We start from the raw sequence: 22,427 nt of genomic DNA, 5'->3' as shown, positions 1-22,427 counted from the left end.
ATAAGACAGCCGCGGCAGACTCGTTTATTCAGTGAGTGTTGTGGTAGTTGTGATTGTTTGTGGTTGTCATGGTGATGAGGCCGGCGAGAAAAGAGGACAGTAAACATTAAAAGTCGCCTGTGTTCCTGTTTTCTGAGCATCAAGATCCAGACCACCACAACCAACCCTCAATTTACATTACTAATAAAGTATTTAAAAAAATAAATAAAAAGATAAACCGTCTCTGGCGACGCACATAGGGCAGTGATCCTAAGTCAATTCAACTAAGTTTGTCCAAGTGGAGTTGCCGTACGTGGCTGTCACAAATCGGGTAGCGTTGCAAATCGGGTAGTGACAGTCCCTCCTGCCGCATCTCCACGAGCCCCCTCCCTCCCTGATGCATGCGTTGGCACAACACAACACCGGAGTTTTAAACCATATAAACGGACTCAGTGATGATGACTGATGAGTTAAACTGTTGTTAGCCTACTGCTACTGGAGACGCAGGGGAAGCCATTGTTACAGATTACAGTTCTCAACGAGCCGGGCTGGCGGCCGGACCAGCGCCACCTGATGCGCTAGTTCAGGGCCAAAATAAATCCAGACCGAGCCGAGTCGAGCCGCGCCGGTCTGGAGTTCAACCGGGTCCGGACCGCTGAGAACTCACAGAGCTAACAGTAGCCTAGCCGTTAGCACAGAGCTAACAGTAGCCTAGCCGTTAGCACTGGATGCTTTATAGACAGATGTCACTTCCTGTGTTTACGTATCACTCGGGGATGCTCACTATCAACGTTACAATATCAGACATGAAACTCCACGACCAGCTGAGGCTGCAGTTGGTCTTTTAAAAAACTATTTATTTCCAAAAACCTTCTTTCTTGTGTGTTGTGACTCTAGTCTCCTCTGCTCATGTCCTGCTACTGCTCTGTCAATAAGCGTTCTTCCTGGTCGGGAGGGGGGAGAGGAGGAGAGGGGTGCACAAAGTGATTACATATTAATAGGTTCGGTCGCTCGTCAAATCTTATTAATCGGACCGAATAATATTATTGGTCAGACTTTTCTCAGAATTATATGAGAATGAAAAAATGATGAGTTTTTAACCCTGTTGGGTTTCTCTTACATTTTAATGTATCATCAGATTATTAATAGCATTTTAACTTAGACAAAGAAATGTGCAAAAGTTCCAGAAAGGTAAGTATTGCTTTAAGTGACCACAGCTGTTAACAGCATAGGACTTCAGAGTAGATCTTAACAGATCTTAACGGTCCGTGAGGGGAGAGTTCCTCAAATTCAACTTAAACAAAGCATGGCTTTTCAAATTATTACATGTTTTAAGAATGAAGCCCGTTGCTAACGTAACTTCATTGTTGCCTGGATATTAACTGTGAACTTCTCCTTAAGATTCCTTAACTGGCGCTACACAGCTGTAACTAAGCACAGAGGTATTCACTCGTCTGGTTGTTGTGACGGCTTGTTACTGAGTCAACAGAGCCAGGACAACAGGTATCTGATCACTCACATTCCTGCTTCTCTACACAGGTCTCACTTTCTCACTTTTGATGTCGATTTGTCAGTCTCTGGCCTCTTGTCAGTGAGTAATTATTCAAATGCTTTGGCTACTACAAATAGCAACTACTGTATATCCACATCTACACATATTTGACTGTTATTGTATTTTTTGCAATAAGGGGGAGAAATGGAGACTATTTAAACATGCGATCTGGGGTGTTTTTGATTATGCTCAATTTTAAGTTATCTCTCCTTCCAGCTGCCAGCCCACACAGATATATTTAGGTCTTAATTTATTATCTATGTTGTCATGGTTCATATTTTATTTTGGGGTTTAGTTGTGTAGTTTAGATGTTTTTAATACTTTTTTTTTTTTTTACTCTTGTAACAGTCTCTTTGGCCCAGCCTTCAGTAAGGCATTAGTAGGATATTATGCAGGAGGCTAAATATGGGGGAGAAAAGAAGACTGCATAGGATCCTTGGGGCTTCCAGCCACCCTTTGAAGTCTCAAAAACAGTCTTTGCGAGAGGGAATACTAGGGTGAAGCTGTGCTTTATGAATAATTAACTATTTACCGGCATAATAAGAGTCATCCTTGTTGGCACCGGGAGTGCAACAACATACCGACACAGCTGTCCACATTGAGAGTGTGTTTGTGCGACGCAAGCTCAAGGTTGTCAATCTATCCAGAAGAAGAGCGATTAGTCAGGAATATGCTGCTGTTTGAGACGGGACGGGAGCGTCGATGCCTCCGGTTCTCTCTATGAACCATGAACACGGTGTCCTACTCAACCAAAGTCCGTGCCTGATTCAAATACATTACAGTGATGTTATTCATTTAAGGCCTGCGATGGTAAAATAAAAAATCATGGTAATTTATGACACTAGCCTAAAATATTCTTGAATTCTGCACCGATATGATAAAAATAATAATAATAATCAATCATGTAGGCTTCATGAACACATGATCCCACTGTTCCTATGGTGGAAAGCTTTCCTGGAGGAAGATGGTGGTGCAGTTGGAAAAAGTCTAAATTTTACTAGGGAAAGTTTTGATTTATGGTTATTACTTCATGCCGAATTAAAAAGTATGAAAATAATTTTAAATCTAACATCACACCAAACGGTAAGCCCAGGCTTACTTTGCACAGCACGGACATTTTGTTATGTTTTTACTTTTGCAGACGTGAGTTTGGCGTTAGTGCTGCTGAGAGCCACAGGGCGGCGGGAAGTTGTGGACAACAGCGGCCGGTGACCGGTCAGTGTCCTACCGTCTCCTCGCGGCTCCTGCTGTAGAGACACGGTTCCGTCCCGGTGGAGGAGGATGGACGACGGGTCCTTCACCCGGCGGACTGTCCCGGCCGGCGGGCGGGGCACCCTCAGCCCGCTGCAGCACTGGTAGCACACCGCCCATGCCTGCTCCTCGTTGATGGGCTGCTCGTAGGACTTCAGCACCTCCTCCAGAGACAGTTCCCGGGGCTCCGCCAGGTCCCGCGCCTCTCCGCGCTCCGTGGGAGCGGTTACCCGTGAGTCCCCGTCCTTGGCGCTTCTGTTGGTGGATCTAGCCATGGCTGCGATGGCCTGGAGCCCATTCTTCACTCCGTAGGCGGTGGGGCCATTTATGATGTGCTGCCTCCTGTTCGGCCCGGTGTCCTGGCTGTCCGCTTCTTAAGCTAGTCCAGTACCGCAGCTGCACCTCGTTACCACAACAGTGTCAAGTTAGCCTGGGCAAACGCACAACATCCGGTATAAAATTAAAAACGTAACCCACACGTTACAGCCTTTTTTTTTTTTTTTTTTTTTTACAGTCTGTGGTTGCAGCCTTTTGTTTTATTTGCTTTTGATGAAAATTGAATATCGGGTTTTCAGCTGCTCCAGCCCAAAATAAATGCTCTATAGCTCATACACAGTTTCTCTTTCAGTTGCCCTTGTGAAGTTTTATTTTGAAAATTCACCTCACTTCCGATCGTGGTTCCCCCGCTTGACTTGACTTGACTTGAAGCTTGTTGCCATGTCAGCAAGTGAAAGACATACAGACAGGATCTGCGGGAAAACATCAACCAACAGGAGAGAGACGGACACTGTCCTCACGGCAGGACTGTCCCACCAGTCTTCAGTGGAGAGGAGGCTATTGTTGGATCTATTATAATGACCCAACCGACAGAAGGCTGTAGTTGAGGGTCCAGCAGGTGGCCCACTTACCATGTGTCGCCAGCCCACCATGTGAAGTAGCCTGAAAACATGAAAAGGGTAGAAACTGGTACAATTTCATCCATGACATAGCCTACATGGCCATCACAAGGGGAGCAATCGCTCTGCGGAGGAGTATTAGGACCAGCCAAGAAAAAAAAAAAGCCAGCCAAAAAAGAAAAAAGTCAGGCACAAGAAAAAAAGAAAAAAAAACTGCATCTGCAGTTCCAGCTATTTCATTTTGTAGGCTACCTCCTCCAAGTTTGTGTGGTTTATCCTTCTGAATGTGGTAGGACGAAGGAGTTTGAGTTTTAAATACATATTGCCAGTAGTCTACTTAAGATTCTTAACGACATCTCATTGACATGAATAACTATATGACAATGACAATAAAGTTTAATTGATAAATTTGCACATTCAAAGATCCAGTCATTTGTCTAAATGTAGACAAATCAATTCTATGTATCCACTGAGTCAGTCCGCACCTAGAAAGAGACAAAGACAGACAGACTGTTACAGAAACAACGGAGAGACAGTTGAGCAGGAGTCTGAACACTCTGAGGAAGAAGAGGAATACACATATTGCCCTCGAACAATTCCAGTGTATAGCAGGAGGAGAGTCAGACCTGCAAGTCTTCAGTCTAACCCACCAGATGAGCTCAGACCCGTAGCTCCAGAGTTTCAACCACTGAGACAGGTAACAGATATGGCTCAAGAACAACAACAACATGATCCTGTCACTGTCCCAGATCCAGTGCAGACACCAGACCAGCTGGCAGCTGCTCCACCACCAGCTCAGGAAGTGCAAGGAGAACTCAGAACTGATGACACTGCGGAGGAGGCTGATTCAAGAGAGCAGGGGGACAATGATGAGCCTGCAATGGAACTGTCCGAGGAGGAAGTGCAACCTGTGAGGAGGTCAGCGCGATCACAGAGACCTCGAGAAATGTCATATGACCCTCTTGGACAACCATCATACCAGTCTTGGGGACCAGGTGCAAACCTAGATGTTTGCTCATGTCTCCTCTCCCATTACCCCTAAATCCATGTGCCATACCCTCCTTTTACCCAGCTGTCCCCGAACATTGTTTCCACAAGCAGCGTGGACATGCTAGAGACACACAAGACTTGAAGAACAGACTAGACCAGACTTTACTGTACACATATACACAACACCTGCACACACACTTACACATACACACCTACACTGGCACACACTGCACAACTGTACGTTGACAATTGGACTGTTATGTATTATGGCGCTATATTATGGGCTCAGCCCCCAATGTTTCCAGGTCCAAGAAACACCCCTGAGGAGGCATGTGCTGGTTTTCACCTTATTGTTAAAGTCTAACACACACACACAGCTGAGGGGCAGAAGCACTTGTCGACCGGCGCAGAGAAATAAGCTCTGATGTGAACAGGAGGGCCGCGGTTTGCGCGCGATTTTCGTGACGTGTCCGGTGTGGCCCCGGCGTGACCCCCGTTTATCTTTTCTTTATCTCTCCTCCAGACACAGCGCCCTGTGCAGTCTCCCTCCAGCTCTGGAGCTTTGCGGCGGCGCCAGTAGCCTACCTGCGGTCTCGTTGCCGCTGTGCACCAGCTGCCGGTAATCGGCGGTGCCAGTTGCCGTCGTCGCCGTAATTATCGGTAGCCTAATTGGTGGAGGCAACGGGACCGCGGCGACCGCCGGTATAGGCAGCGCCGTGGAAAGCTCCAGAGCTAGAGGGAGGCTGCTCGCCGCGCGGCCTGCAGCACAAGGCGCTGTGTCTGGGGGAGAGGAGCAGGAAGACCGGGGTCTGTAGCTCCGCAGGGCCGCGGTGTGGCTGTGCAGTGTGCAGAGCGACCCCGCTCAGGCTGCAGCTGCAGCTGGAAGCGGCTGTGTCGACGGCACCGGTACCGGTAATAACGGCGGCGGCAACACATTCTGTGCTTCTGTACTGTGCTTCTCTGAATCCTAGCGGGACTTTCAGCGGCAGACTGGCCGGGGGAGGGGGGCCAGCAGGCGCTGAATTCGTGGGTTTATGTGGCTCCATCTTACCCAGGACCCTAGTGCAGAAAATTAAAAAGATAATGAATATGTTTTAATGTTTGTTTTATTGTTGCTTGTTATTTTGTTTTCTTATTTTGTATATTTAACCCATGTAAAGCACTTTGATTATCTGTCCAGATGTTATAAAGTGCAATATACATAAATTTTGAATTGAATTGAACAACATACCTTTAAATATGTATTGCATTCATTTAAGTTTCAGCTGCATAAATTTACAGATAAATATAAGAATAAACCGACCATCTGGAAGGCACTGATACTGTCAACAGGCTCCTCATACAAACTACAATTTGACAGGAAGACAACAGGCGATTAAAACAGATAGCTATGTGTTTTGCATCTTTCACATTGATTAGGGTCACTTGCTAACTGTTTAGCAGGCTCTGTTTTCTTGTCTGTAACAACATCTATTGCACGTCTGTCCGTCCTGGGTGAGGGATCCCTCCTCTGTTGCTCACCCTGAGGTTTCTCCGACTTTTCCCTGTTAAAAGGGTTTCCATGGAGTTTTTCCTCAGTCGATGTGAGGGTCTAAGGACAGAGGATGTTGTTACGATGCCATGTAAAGCCCTTTGAGACAAACTGTTTGTAAAAACGGGCTATACAAATAAAATTGCCTTGCCTTGCCTTGCCTTGCCTTAAGCCTGATGAAGCCCACTGGGCGAAACGCGTTGCTTAACTTTTAAAAAAACAATACATCCATATTAAAGTGACCACATTGTGTGCAGTGGAACTCCTTCCATTCTCCAAATGGCCTGTAACTAAGTCCACTGGGGGAGCTAACGTTATACAAATTATTTGTTGTTTGATTGTTTTTTCACAATGTCTTGTTTATTTTTGTTTTTTTTTTCAAGTACTTTATTTATTCATTTTCAAAACCAGGTACATAACAACCCAAACAATTACCCCTTCCTTCCCACCCCCTTCCCCCAAAGCAGGTTAGAGAAAAAAAAGGAAAGATAGAAGAAAAAAGAAAAAGGGTGAAAGCTGTACTGTACAGTATAACAATTTCTATGGCCATCCGTGACTGTATAAAGTTATACTTATTCATATAGATTATAGACAAATAAATGTTCAAACATAATCAGGATATCGAGGTGTCATGAGGGTCCTCTCCGCTGTGTGATGTGATCAAGAAATGGTTGCCATATCTGATGGAATCTGTCTGATTTTCCTAATAACTCAAATCGAATTTTTTCCTATATTAAGTATTTGAGAACTCAGTGAGCCAGGCTTCAAAACATGGGGATGTTTCTTTGTTCCAGACTTTAAGAATAATTTTCTTCGCAATAACCATCCCATACTGTAGGCTATTGACAGAGCCTTCCAGTGAGTAAGAGTATCAAGCTGGTGAGACCAGCCAAGGATGCCTGTCTCTGGGTCTGGCATGAGATCATATCTGTAAACCTCAGAGTAAAAATGGAAAACTTCATGCCAAAATCTACCAAGTTTGTTGCAAAACCAGAACATGTGTGCCAGTGTACCATCAGCCTGTTTACATTTTACACATAATGGTGAAGTGGATGCAAAGAATGAATGCAGTTTAACACGTGAATAATGGAGTCTATATTATATTGTATTAGCTGGTGTCTTGAATTAATTGAACATGTATATATGCTACGAAGACATTTACGCCATGCATCTTCCGAGATGGTGGTACCTATATCCCTCTCCCAGCACTCTCTCAGGTGTTGTGTACTTGGAGCAGTTTGAGCTGCAAACACATTTACAAACATGGACACCAGCTTTTTGGTCTCAGGTTCCTTTGTTACAAGAGAGTAGACTTCATCTGGTGAGTTATAAGTTTCAAAGTTTAAAATGTTTGCTCTAGTATAGTTCCTGACTTGCAGGTACCTGAAAAAATGAGATGATTGCAAATCAAATTTTCTTTTAAGTTGGTCAAATGAAGCAAAAATATTGTCAATATACAAATCTTTCAGAGTAACCAGGCCTTTCCCTTTCCAGAAAGAAAAAACTGAATCTGACTGAGAGGGGCGAAATGCATGATTGTGACAAATGGGGGCAAAAATAGAAGTGTTTGTTAAATTGAATGTTTTTTTTAATCTGGTACCACACCTTTAATGAATGTTCTACTATAAATCCAATCCCTTTAAATGGTCCAGGACTTCTCTTTGTTGTATTGAGTAGTGCTGGGAGGGAGGTACCAGTCAGTACGTTTACATGCAGAGCTTAATCAAGCTATGCTCAAAATTCGATTTTGGCGTCAAGTCGGACTTCTGTCCTTGTCTCAATATACATGCAACTGAGAAAACCGAATAATGACGGGGTCCGCCCCCTCATGCGGCGTCACCCGTCATTTCAGCGGGTTAATACGCCCCCCTGTCCTGTTGACTTTTCTGTCACCTCCTAAAAAACTGAATATAAACAACTTAGTAGCTAAATAATAAATTCTCAACTGCAGTTGCCGACCAGACGCGCCAGTCTGGGCTGGATGCGCGGAGAATAGGATACGGGCTTCCTTTCTCTCTCTCTCTCTCTCTCTCTCTCTCTCTCTCTCTCTCTCTCTCTCTTTCTTTTTAAAAAAACACTCTTGCTGGTCGCGCTGTGTGAAATTCATTGACTCGGCGCTGATGTTGGGTTTTTTTCTTTACTTTGCCGGTTTTGGGTGGCTTCTCTGCTCCACTTGGTGCCATCTCTACTGTTGTGGAGCATGCGCACATGCATTGTCCAGTTATACTCTGACTAAGGTGTATACATGACGGAGAAAATCGAATTCCAATCGCATTATCTGGGTGTCTTAATCGGAGTTCTCAACTCCGATTTCAGTCGGACTAAGGTGTTTACATGCACAGTTGTCCAGTTATAGTCGGATTAAAGCTCCAGTTGGTAAATTGACGAAAGTGAAAGTAAACTCCGCGACTTGGTCGGAAATTTCAAGACAATACTCCGTCAGGTCCCTTTATGAACCTCTGCCAAGCGCCCCACACACACACAGACACACACAAAGTAGCCATAAACGCACCCACAGAAGATGTACCGTATCCATAGCACGACGTGTAGGAGCGGCGATTGGCTGCTCCTCCTGCTCCCTCTACCTGACTGGTGGAGAATCGTCGGTCGCGGTGGATTTTGGCAAATACGATTACAGGCTGTAGGTGGAGCCAGAGGAGTTGGATTTTGTCCTAAATTACTCATTTAATGTCTGACCATCAGAATATAGTGACAGTTCCAGCAAATATGACTGAATAATTGTTACCAACTGAAGCTTTAAGGCAATAATTCGGTTTTTTCAAGTGTCATGTAAACGTACTGTCCTGTTCTATGGCAAGTCATGATGGGGTAGTAGCATTAGGTTCTGTCCTATAAGCTTGCTGCCAATACACAAGTGCTCGTGCATTAGCTGCCCAATAATAATGTTGGAATAGAGCAGGAGTGCCCAAATTCTTCTCAGTGAAGGGCCAAAAACTAATCGGGGTGGAGGGTCGCGGGCCAAAATTAAACATTCAAATTAAATATGCCTATAACATATGTTAATTGTGCAAAATAAACACTCATACAAAGTATTTTTTAAATAACACTATTGATTATTGTGTTTCACTGTTAAACAGGGCTCCAGACTGCCCCTAAATGCACCAAAATTTTGGGACTGTGCAAGTAAATTTTTCATCTACTTGTGCAACCAGTGAATTTGCCTGTCTTTTGTTTTGTAACGCTGGTGAAACATGGAGAGGGGAGACTCAAAAAATCTGATGTTTGTAATTACAGGTGGCAGGTCAATGTGTGTGAGTATTGTGAATACTTGCCCTGCAAATCAATTTACAAGTGTGTTCCCCTAAATTTCCTTGCTCTCCTAAAATTTTAAGTTCGGGGCCACTGTGCTCCTAGTGAAAAATGTTAGTCTGGAGCCCTCCTGTTAAAACAAAGCAAATGTTACTGGTACTGGTAGCCTACTCTGGTAGAGAATTTTCTGCTACTTGTGTCGTCCCCAGAAAAGCAGAGTAGCATCATGTGAATTTGTTGCCGTTGCCCAGTCAGCCCAGTCTCCTGCTCCTCTCACCCACACACAGCACCCTGTGTTGGGGGCTGCACGGCCGGCAAGCCCCCAACACCTCCCCCTCTCCCGTCCCCTCCCCTCCTCTCCACAGCTCGCCGGAGCTCTGGAGAAAGTTCTAAAGCTCCCGGCAACGGCACGGTACCAACGGCGGCGACGGTAACGTTACCGGCAATGATGACCACGACGGCAACAGCCCCGTCGGCACCGTTGCCGTCGTCGTTGCCGCTACCGGTGCCGGTGCCGTCACCGTCATCTTTCCCAGTGCTAAAGCTCTTTGGAGCTCAGAGCTCTGGGGGGGAGGCTGCTGGACATAGACTGTAAAAAGAATGGACGTAGCGTCCGTGACGTCACCCATTGGTTTTGGGGAGTCGTTTTTGTGACTCAAATATGGCGGCCTGAACAGCGCCATGTTGGATTGGCCGGCCGAGAACCCGCCCACTGGCCTCGAAGCAGCCTGTCTCCGGAGCTGCTCGGACCTGTCACTCAACGTTTCCGCGCCCTAATTGGCCAGAATTTTAACCTAATAACAGTAAAATGGTAGAGTTAAAAAAAAATTCACCCCCCTCAGAGTGTGTGCGGGGGTAGAAACTATCGATTGAGACGAAAAAACGTTCTGACACCAGGCTTTTAACATGTTTACTGAGGATGTAAAGTCGGCGATTTTAACATGGGGGTCTATGGAGAATGCTCCCTTCTGACACCAGCCCCCAGAGGAATCCGAGGGGATTGCAGTTTTTTGAACGCGGAAGTGAGCTTCACTTCTCAGACCCACAACTGCCCCCTTGGGATTTACCCATAACACAACCTTTTCACGACAAAACAGCAAAGGTAAGAGCAAATGTACGACCATGTTTTGGCCACGCAGCGTCTGTTTTTGCTCGACTTTGCTGGTTGTTGGCTTCTCCCTCTGCCGTGCTGCTGCTAGCTGCTGTGTTAGCCGCGGTTGTTGGGGAACGCCCCAATATTTACGTTCAGATGAGAGGTCGCTGATGTGTTTTGCATAATACAGTAGTATACGAGCCAGAAATGTGGCGACTGGTGTTTGTTTGAGTAGTGTTTGGGCTGTGTTTGGGTCATGGTTTTTACATGTTGTAGCCCAGCTTCTGCTGTTTAATTTGACATAATATGACCATATTCTTTCATAATCAGTGCACTGGGGGCTCTGTTATTGTTATGCATGTCTTCAAGTCCCCCAAATGGGGGACTCGGTAACACTTTACAATAAGGTACACAAAATTAGAGTAGTTAATGAGTAACTAATGAAGAACTAATGAGGAACTAATGAGTAGTTAGTGAGGAATTGAGCTACACAAAATTACAGTAGTTACTGAGGAACTAAGCTACACAAAATTACAGTAGTTACTGAGGAACTACTGATTAATTAACTATTAGTTAATGGTCAGTTCTTCAGGAACCCCTGATCAAATTTCAGAGGAGTAGTTACTGAGGAACTAATGAGTAATTAGTTAGGGAAATGAGATACACAAAATTAGAGTAGTTACTGAGGAACTAATGATTAACTAACTATTAGTTAATGGTCAGTTCTTCAGGAACCCCTGATCAAATTTCAGAGGAGTAGTTAATGAGGAACTAATGAGGAACTATTAATGATCAGTTCTTCATTAACTCATGATCAAATTTCATAGAAAGTTAATCACAACTTGATGATTAGTGAACTAGTTACTTCATCAGTACAGAATCATTACTCAATAACATGTCCAGTAGTTAACCTTTATGACCTAAAGTGACACATAATGAGTGGTTTTTCATTTCTTCAACTTCATCTTTACATTAGTAGTTCCTTAAAAAAATCACAGACAGCAGGATTCTTGAGAAGATTTTATTCATTAATTTCAGACCACATACACATCAATATGACCATCCATGTTGCCTTTGAAATAAATATGATAGTTTGTCACATGTTTGGTAGGCTAAATGAATGTATCATGGGGCTGTGTAGTACTGTATACTGATCACACCGTGGTTCACAGTAAAGTTGTTTGAGGTGCACAAAATTTAGAGTAGTTATTTACTATGAAACAAATTTGGAATGAATGAGGAACTCACTATTAGTTAATGGTGAGTTCTTCAGTAACTCCTAATCAAATTACTGAGGAACTAACTATTACTTAATCATTAGTTACCCTTTTTGTGTACCTTAAGGTAAAGTGAGACATCAAAATGAGTAGGTAATGAGTACTGAATCATTACTGAATCATTAGTTACCCTTTTTGTGTACCTTAAGGTAAAGTGAGACATCAAAATGAGTAGGTAATGAGTACTGAATCATTACTGAATCATTAGTTACCCTTTTTGTGTACCTTAAGGTAAAGTGAGACATCAAAATGAGTAGGTAATGAGTACTGAATCATTACTTAATCATTAGTTACCCTTTTTGTGTACCTTAAGGTAAAGTGAGACATCAAAATGAGTAGGTAATGAGTACTGAATCATTACTGAATCATTAGTTACCCTTTTTGTGTACCTTATAGTAAAGTGAGACATCAAATTGAGTAGGTATAATGAGTACTGAATCATTAGTTACCCTTTTTGTGTACCTTATAGTAAAGTGAGACATCAAAATGAGTAGGTAATGAGTACTGAATCATTACTGAATCATTAGTTACTCTTTTTGTGTACCTTATAGTAAAGTGAGACATCAATATGAGTAGGTAATAAGTACTGAATCATTACCTAGTCATTAGTCACTATTTTTGTGTAAGGTACACAAACATTACAGTAGTTACTGATGAAATAATGAAGAACCAAAATAATCATTTGCCTCTATGTGCACCAAAATAACTTTTGTCTTCACAGGCACCAAAATAAGATTTTACCTGCACAGGTACACCAAAATAACATTTTTTTGAATGTCCACACACAAGAAAATATGATAGAATGTAAAAAAAAAAAAGAGAAAGAAAAGAAAAGAAAAACCTTTGTAGCTTTCTTGTTTTAATAATAGCCTAATAAAAAATAACAAGTGTGTAGCGTCCCCAGCTAAATGATGGTCACAAATGATGAAACTGATGGTTCACATTCCTTCATTCCATGGACCGTATTCAGTTGCAGACACACCGTAAGAGCTATGAGAAGAAGAAAATACAGTTACCTTTCCTTTTACATAAATGAAATTATTTTTAACTGCTTTTATCACATAAACAATCATGTAAGTTGACTCCCTTTTTATCTATTTTAATCAAAAGACAATATCCAAATGGAGTGCTGTATTACCATGAAATAAATATTTTTAACCGTTTGTTTTTAATCCAATCAACTGTTTTTAACCTTACCAGACCTCACATCAAACAGACAAAATACGTCCTGTTGCATTAATAAAACAATCAACGAGTTAGCTTAGCTCCATCTCACTTCAATACATTGAAGTTAAGCTAAACTAAGCTAACTAAGCCGAGCTGCCAATGCTAATAGCTACCGCTAACCACAACATGTTCCATACATGAGACTATCAACGGCGACCAAACTCGAGCCGGACATAAATATAGCATGAAAAGGTAACAAAAACAAACCTTGTGTCCCTTATTAGCCAGGTGCTAGGGCGTTTCATGTAAGTTAGGCACACTTTTAGCATTGAAGACACTCTGGCCTTGCAGACACACTGCCGGTAAAATCCGTAGCACCGGAAGTTTATGAGGTCTCGGCGAGGCGCTTTCAAAATAAAAGCACTGAATATAACGTCTGCTTAATATATAAGAAATAAAGCCCTGACCTTGACTAATGTTCAGAAACTAAATAAATAAACATAAAAACAACAAATTAAGTAATGTTCTTATCATATTAAAGGTCATTTACAAAGTGTCATTTGTCTTTTATTTTGGAAACGAGATCATCATTTCCTGTGCACCTTTACTGTGAGGAGCAGTGAATTCACTTGACACAAGAGAAGCAATGGACCATGCCACAAGAGAAGCAATGGACCATGCAGGGAAAAGCAAGAGAAGGAAAATCCCATTTCGACGATATCTCGAGGACGAGGGTGTGACCGTACAGTGATATTTTAATGGTATCTGTCTTTTTTTTTTTTTTTGGAAGATGTGTAAGATGACTCCTCAAATTTTACTATGCTAACTTTCTCCAAAGTGAATGTAGCCTTCTAAAACCTAGCATAGCATCGATGCTATGGTCGGTTAACAGAATGTAGCATCGATGCTACACTTGTACACGTTGTACAAAACATTAAATAACCTGTTAACTGCATCTGAATCGCGGGATTCTTTGTTTTCCGAGGGTCCTTGAATGGTGCCTCTATGAAAGTATGCTCAAGTGTTGCATTGATGCTAGCTCGGTTTAGCTCTGTTCCCTTACCATGTGGTTACATGACGCATATCGTCCCTTGTTGTCATAGAGGCACCATTCGAAAAATCCAGTGATTCAGATGCTGTTCACAACTCGTCTCTATCATATACGGTTCATAAGTTATTTAATATTTTGTCAAAAATGTGCAACCTCAGCATCAATGCTATGCTCGGTTTAGCTTCTCTTCCAGTGTCACGTGTTGTCGTAGAGGCACCATTCAAGGACCCTCGGAAAGCGGATAACCCCCCGATTCAGATGCTGTTCACAGCTCGTCTCTATCGTAAACGGTTCATAAGTTATTTAATGTTTTGTAAAACATGTGCAAGCGTAGCATCAATGTAACGTTCGGTTAACCAAACTACGGTCGGTTTTAGAGGGCTAAATTCACTTTGGACAAAGTTATCTTACAGTAAATTTGAGGAGCAATCTTACCGAATTTGTATATATTAAAAAAAAAAGAGAGAGATACCATTAAAATGTACTTATACTGTACGGTCACATCCTCATCCTCGAGATATAGAACGTCTCTGATATAGTCAAGATGGGAGCTTCTGCTCTTCCTTGCTCTGTCCATTACTTCTCTCATCGTCGTCAAATGAATTCACTGCTCCTCACAGTAAAGCTGCACAGGTGAGCCACCGGAATTGAAGATCTTCCAAAATAAAAGACAAAAGACTTTTTTTTTTTAAGCAAGTAAGCTACAAAGGTTTTTGTTGTTGTTGTTGTTGTTTTACATTCTATGTCATTTTGGTGCACATGGAGGCAAATGATTATTTTGGTTCCTCATTAGTTCATCAGTAACTACTGTAATGTTTGTGTACCTTACACAAAAATAGTAACTAATGATTCAGTAATTATTCAGTACTCATTACCTAGTCATTTTGATGTCTCACTTTACTATAAGGTACACAAAAAGGGTGACTAATGATTCAGTAATGATTCAGTACTCATTACCTACTCATTTTGATGTCTCACTTTACCTTAAGGTACACAAAAAGGGTAACTAATGATTAAGTAATAGTTAGTTCCCCAGTAATTTGATTAGGAGTTACTGAAGAACTCACCATTAACTAATAGTGAGTTCCTCATTCATTCCAAATTTGTTTCATAGTAAATAACTACTACTCATGTGACAAACTATCATATTTATTTCAAAGGCAACATGGATGGTCATATTGATGTGTATGTGGTCTGAAATGAATGAATAAAATCTTCTCAAGAATCCTGCTGTCTGTGATTTTTTTAAGGAACTACTAATGTAAAGATGAAGATGAAGAAATGAAAAACCACTCATTATGTGTCACTTTAGGTCATAAAGGTTAACTACTGGACATGTTATTGAGTAATGATTCTGTACTGATGAAGTAACTAGTTCACTAGTCATCAAGTTGTGATTAACTTTCTATGAAATTTGATCATGAGTTAATGAAGAACTGATCATTAATAGTTCCTCATTAGTTCCTCATTAACTACTCCTCTGAAATTTGATCAGGGGTTCCTGAAGAACTGACCATTAACTAATAGTTAGTTAATCATTAGTTCCTCAGTAACTACTCTAATTTTGTGTATCTCATTTCCCTAACTAATTACTCATTAGTTCCTCAGTAACTACTCCTCTGAAATTTGATCAGGGGTTCCTGAAGAACTGACCATTAACTAATAGTTAATTAATCAGTAGTTCCTCAGTAACTACTGTAATTTTGTGTAGCTTAGTTCCTCAGTAACTACTGTAATTTTGTGTAGCTCAATTCCTCACTAACTACTCATTAGTTACTCATTAACTACTCTAATTTTGTGTACCTTATTGTAAAGTGTTACCGGGGGACTCTGGATTTTATGTTTTTCCTTGTCCGTCTGTTCATTTAAAGATAAAGATAATTTTTCAAAAAAAAGGGGGGAAAAAAGCTATCCTTACCAAGATCACACATTTTATAAAAAACCATCATGTTTTGATTGTGGTTTAAACTGTAACAATTATAAATAAATAGATAGATGATCAAAACAGATTAGCTTAACCTTCATCTTGAGGTGGAGCTTCAACCTATTCAGCCATAGCTTTTGATTTGTCACCTCCAGTGGAAGAGTATTGGTGCTTAGAAGACATTCAAGAAAATACACAGGCAAAACATTTAATTAATAATTTCTCAATTATTACTGGTTACAAAACAACCCTAAAAACTTCACTGCACACAAATTTCATATTCAGTCTTCAGATAATAAAATCCACCAATGCAATTAATCCCAACCCAATAGAAAAATAAAGATAATGTGAGCAACATCACTCAAGACAAAAATAAATCCAGAACATCTCAAGGATTTAATAATAAAACAGAAATTGAGAAATAATCAAATTCCAACAAAGGCAAAACTCAGCAGCACAGGGGCAGCCCCAACCCAGAGAAGACAATAGATGAGCCGTAGGTGATGGAGTTGCGTACAGGTGGAGATTACAGGTCTCAATAGTCTCCTCCCTTTTGTACCTATGACTTTGTTACACTTACAAAGACTGGTCACTAGATGGCAGTCCAAGACCATGTATTGATATTCACCAGGCACTTGAGTGAAGGGAGGAGAGAGGCTCAACAGATAGAAAATACAGAAACAAGGAGGCAGAGGTGGAAGCCAAAGATAATTTACTGTTATTCAAAGTGTGGCTCTGCTGGTTCAACATTAAGCTATAAGTAAACTTACCTCCCCTAATGTGACTGTCACCACCAGAAAGATTGCACTGTGCAAAACCCAGCCCCAGATTCACTTTGTACATGGGATTTAGTCTACTTGCCAGCCCATAGGGCCCCATTGTGAACCCGGAAATGTTGAGTACCCCAAAGTTTTATGTTAGAAATATATAGTATGGGTCCCCAGTATTCAGAAACTGTCGGATGCTAACTTATATATATTGGGCAATTAGCACAATTGACATAATTAGCATAAATTACCATAGTTTCCTATATGGGCAATATTTCCGCAAAATTGACTTGGCTGATCTGGGCAATATTGGAGTGGTTTTAGGGGTTATTGATGATGCTGAATCCATTTCTGACATTTTCAAAATTCAAAATGGCTGTCTAAACCGGTAGTGACCAGATTTTAACCGCCAGTGGGCCGATTTTGATGGATTTCAATCTGGTCCCTTCCGGTTTAGACAGCCATTTTGAATTTTGAAAATGTCAGAAATGGATTCAGCATCATCAATAACCCCTAAAACCACTCCAATATTGCCCAGATCAGCCAAGTCAATTTTGCTGAAATATTGCCCATATAGGAAACTATGCTAATTTATGCTAATTATGTCAATTGTGCTAATTGCCCAATATATATAAGTTAGCATCCGGCAGTTTCTGAATACTGGAGACCCATACTATATATTTCTAACATAAAACATTGGGGTACTCAACATTTCCGGGTACTCATTTTTGGCAAGTAGACTAATTGTGTAGCTATCACCAAAAAGAGCCCACATGATTCACGAGCTAGTCAGATAAAGTGGAGAACTACTCAGTCATGAGTGCTGTTGATTTTTGTTTTAAATAAAGCCTCTTCGTCATCTCACTTGTTGTGTTTCAAACTGAATTATTTCCATGTGTGGCCTTGAAAATTATTTTTTAAGACTGCTACACAGAGCCATGTGTCTTGGCTCTTGAGCCAAGACATGATGTGTAGTTCAGAGCATCAGGTGATGGTTGGTTTCTACAATACAGAGGCTTCAGGGCACAACTTGCTGTCAGCAAATCTAAAGCCGCGTTTCCACTACATGGTACCGGCTCGACTCGACGCGTTTCCATTACGTAAAAGTACCTGGAATCTGGTACCCGGTACTATTTTTTTAGTACCTGCTCAGCCGCGGTTCCAAAACGGCTGAAGCGGTACTAAAATGTGACGTGTAAACATTGCGGACCGCTGATTGGTCAGAGAGTCGTCACCGGTGGCCGCGGGTCATCAGATATCACCACATTTAAATAAATAAATGTTTTAAAATGAACAAACTATGCAAGTCTGGTCGCTTTTCCGCTGTCGCTGTCCCCCCCGCCCCTCCCCTCCTCTCCCCGTCTGGCCATGTGGGTTTGTTTACAACGAAGCCGGCGAAAAATCAATACGAAGCGGTGGATAACTTTATCTAACACATAGGATGTTACGATGTGTAGTCTTAACCAGGGGTGGAGCAGTGATTTTAAATGTGGGGGTGTTCCAAAGAACGGAAATTGAATCTCAATTTTAATCACAAAATGCAATTTTTAATCACTATCACGTAGTTATCACGGTGGATTTACCTATGCTACGACGTTCCTGAAAAAACTCTGCACTTCATGGCTGGATTGAAAACTCTCTCGAAAAGATATAATTGACCTGAGCCCACCTTAGATCGCCAAAAGACTAAGCTTCCAATCAGGGTCCAAAACTAACTTTTTCAGGCTGGTAAGTGAATTTTTTTTACCAGCCAGGCAGATAATTTACCAGCCAAGCAAGTAAAAATTGCATTTAAGTGCTGTATATTGCTATCAGTAGGCCTATTATTTAACGTGTCATTTGGGTCTTATATGCGATTCTCAATCAATATTTTAGTAGTATGCACTAATACTAGCAATTAGGGGTGTGCAAAGCATCCGGAATTTGTATTTGTTGAGGGGGGGGAAGTATTTCTATTTGTATTTGTGTTCGAGTAAAATTCAAAATAGGTGTAAAAATCCAGTTTTTTTGAGATACACTAATAATAATATATTCTATAATAATAATAATAATAATAACTAGAAAATTTCCTCTCGGGAAATTTTGAATGGGCCACGGGAGCTACTGCGGGTTGTGCCATCTCTGTCAACATGGGAATCAAACCCACGATCTTAAGGTCAAGACAGAGCTGATCAGACAGACACATGATCATCTTTCTATAAGCACTGATATGGAGGAGCTGTAACCACATTAGGTTACCTGTGTGTGTGTGTGTGTGTGTGTGTGTGTGTGTGTAGGTGTGTGTGTCTGTGTGTGTGTGTGTGACACCAACAAGGTTTAACTTTAAAACCAGATTAAATCATGGTTTAAGTTTAAATTCTGTTGCACGTTAACTGTGTTTTAATCACATGAAGGTGTGTGTGTGTGTGTTTGTGTGTGTGTGTGTGTGTGACTGTAATCACATGAAGCTGGCTCTAGAGTCTGTGTGTGTGTGTGTGTGTGTGTGTGTGTGACTGTAATCACATGAAGCTGGCTCTAGAGTCTGTGTGTGTGTGTGTGACTGACTTGTCACATAGTTAGTTAGTAGCTGCATCCTGTGTCAGTCTGATTTAGCTGTGTCTGTGTTTATAAACATTTAAACGAGCGCCAGGTGGATTGTTTATGAAGTTAACGAGCTCTGGCCTGAGGATCAAAGAGGTTACCACGGCGATAGGGGCCCCCGCAGGCTGAGACAGACAGAAACGTGGAGAAAAAGAGCCATTTTCTGCCTCTAAACCGGTCTCACAATTAGGCTTAGCATGACAAAACGGTAACTCCTATCAGAACAAAACACAGATCAACGTTGCTCTAAGGACTTACTGAAAATTTCGGTACGATTTGGTGTTTCTACAGTAAATATTTTGGCGACGCTGGCAGTTTTAAAACATCAGGCCGTTCTGCTCCTCTCAGAAAATATTTGTATTGGACTCAATGAGGAGCAGAGACAGACGTGGCCGCACTCAGAGGCTGATTCTGTAAGTTCTGTAAGTCTCTCTGATATTTTGAGCACATGACATGAGAGATAACAAGTTTGTCTTACAAATTCTGAAAAAATTATGTCTGTAGAGTGTAAATTGTGGCCGTGGTGGCAATTTATCCAGAAAAAATACTGAATGTTTCTTCACTCTCTCCCACTCTAACCGATGATGTCACGCACTCTGACACGAACATTCTATGCAATACACACCCATTATAAACTCATAATTTCTCCAAAAATGATCATGGTCATTGATCAGGGATTGATCAAAAACTATATGACGTATCAAAACGTGGAGTAATGCGACAATACACAAGACTTGTGTCTACTGTTTAAAGTTTAAATGGAGTCTCTAGGTGAAAGTATGCCTGAGCAGTAGACTTTTGTTAAACTCCAATGATTGGTCTTTTCCGGTCTTTTTTTTCCGTCCGTCCCATTGACTTACATGCAAAATTTTTGCGCAGTAAATCGCGACTTACGTCGCGAATAATTCGTACACTGTTGAGAAAAGTAATAGCACACCGATCCCGATCAGGACGCACATTTTGATATATAATTTGTCCTGCAACTCTTTGAGTTGCAGGACTAGTAGCGAACCGAAAGTTGGCCGGAAGTGGAAAAATAACTAGAAAAAGCATTTCCAAGAATGGAAATGGTGTGACTGCTGATAGCAACTGAACGCTGTTGCAGAATTAGCAAATGGTGCAAGCAGTGATCACCATACAAATGTTTGACCAAGGTCGGAATTGAACCCACAACCTCATGGTCATTAGACTTCCACTCTGCCTCTAGGCCACGGTGCACACACAGTTGCAGAGACTGTTGTCTGTTAATGATCTGCACACTGTCAACATCAAGAAAGCTTGAGAGTCAAGCTTGAATGACTTAGAATGAAAATTTCTGTGAATTTCAGGCTGAGAGCAGCAGTTTCAACATGAAGCAAGTTATCAGAAGTCAACAGAGGACAACTGGGAAAATAATTCACTATAATTGTTGTTGAGGCAAGAATTGAACCAGCAACCTTCAGGTCTCCAGACCAGCAAGCTAACCACTAGGCTACAGACAGAGACAGTATGTGAGGGGTAAAGAAAACCTTTGATAAGAGGATCACTGGCTTCTGCTTAAAAAAAAAAGTAAGGAATCGAACCCATGACCTCATGATCAATAAACCTTTACTCTGCCACTTCGCCACAGAGAGCACAGACATAAGCATGTTTCAGACAGAGTTGTGGAGAATTCTCAGCATTGGGCTGAATGAGAGCAGAGAGCTCCCTGGCTGCATTTAAAAAATATTTTAAATTATTATCTAAGTCTCTTTGCATTTTTGACCAGAATTTTAGCCAGAAGACAAGTGTGGCTACAAAACTGGAGAAAATAATTTGTCTAGAGTTTAATTTGCAGAAAAAGTTAAATATTTTAAAAAGTATAAATAGTTAAAAAGAGAAAAGTAACGCCGATAAAGTTCAAAAAAAGCTGCACGTTTTGATATATGAATTGTTGAAATAGCACAACACCTAACACACTAACCATATGGCCACAGAGAACCTGAGTTACAATGAGCTTTATACTATGAGGAATCAAAGACTGTCCAATGACAGCTGAATAATTGGAATCAAAAGTCAAGCAATGATGTGAAATGACTGAGGCAGGAATCGAACCCATGACCATATGATCACTAAACCTTTACTCTGCCACTCGGCTACAGAGAGCACACTGCTTTCAAGACTGTTGTCATTCATTGTAATGTGATGATGTGCTGCAAACTGGTACGAGTAATCAAGGAGATAACAAACACCTGTAACCAATTGAAGGCGGGGGAGGAGAGCAGAATTCAACATAACATAACAAGAGTTCTTCCCTTGGATTCGAACCAGTGACCTTAGGGTTGGCAGGCAGTTACCCTAACCCCTACACTACTGAGGAGTTGTTAAGAAGAGAGGTTGAGACTTTGATGAATGTGAGATTTTTCAATGATGCTTAAAACAAAAATAAATTAATATAGATTAGCCACACCAAGTAAGAAGAGGACTTTTTTGTGACCTGTGACTATTTTTTGGTGAATTAAAATGAATTAAAAAGCACTTAACAGCAAGTTACAAAGTTGAGCTCCTTCTCCTGCTGATGTGAAAAAAATGCATTGAGCTTAATGAGAGCAGAGAGCTCCCTGGCTGCATTTAAAAAATATTTAAAATTATTATCTAAGTCTCTTTGCATTTTTGACCAGAATTTTAGCCAGAAGACAAGTGTGGCTACAAAACTGGAGAAAATAATTTGTCTAGAGTTTAATTTGTGGCCATGCTGACAGTTTAGCCAGAAAAACTCTAGAATGTTTTTTTGCCTCTCTCCACTCTGACACCACTCTGGCTCTGCTCGTTAGACGCAATACACACACATTATAAAGCTGAAAAAAATCAGAAAAAGTTAAATATTTGAAAAAGTATAAATAGTTAAAAAGAGAAAAGTAATGCCGATAAAGTTCAAAAGAAGCTGCACGTTTTGATATATGAATTGTTGAAATAGCACAAAGTATGAAGGACTAGAAGAAGACCGTAAAAAGGCGGAAGAAAATGGCCAAACAGAAGAACAATAGTGTGACTGCTTCAGCAGTCACACTAACTAGAAAAAGCATTTCCAAGAATGGAAATGGTGTGACTGCTGATAGCAACTGAACGCTGTTGCAGAAT

The 22,427-nt window shown here is 41.3% G+C and overlaps 2 protein-coding genes across 2 annotated transcripts in view; one reads left to right on the top strand and one right to left on the bottom strand.

Annotated features, from left to right (window-relative positions):
• spire2 (spire-type actin nucleation factor 2) overlaps nt 1-3,213 on the bottom strand; it is a 39,591-nt gene extending 36,378 nt beyond the window's left edge. The window contains exon 1 of the mRNA XM_085778297.1: nt 2,760-3,213. Coding sequence (XP_085634423.1) covers nt 2,760-3,057 — 298 coding nt within the window. The 5' untranslated portion in view covers nt 3,058-3,213. The remainder of the gene's footprint in view (nt 1-2,759) is intronic.
• The window catches only part of cdk10 (cyclin dependent kinase 10), a 192,800-nt gene that overhangs the window by 114,649 nt on the left and 55,724 nt on the right, over nt 1-22,427 (top strand). The gene's annotated exons all lie outside the window — the stretch shown is intronic.

The sequence above is a fragment of the Trachurus japonicus genome, chromosome 6 (assembly GCF_045865225.1).
Source record: "Trachurus japonicus isolate A0001 chromosome 6, Traja_1.0".
NCBI classification, from domain to species: domain Eukaryota; kingdom Metazoa; phylum Chordata; class Actinopteri; order Carangiformes; family Carangidae; genus Trachurus; species Trachurus japonicus.
This window is presented reverse-complemented; position numbering and strand designations above follow the sequence as displayed.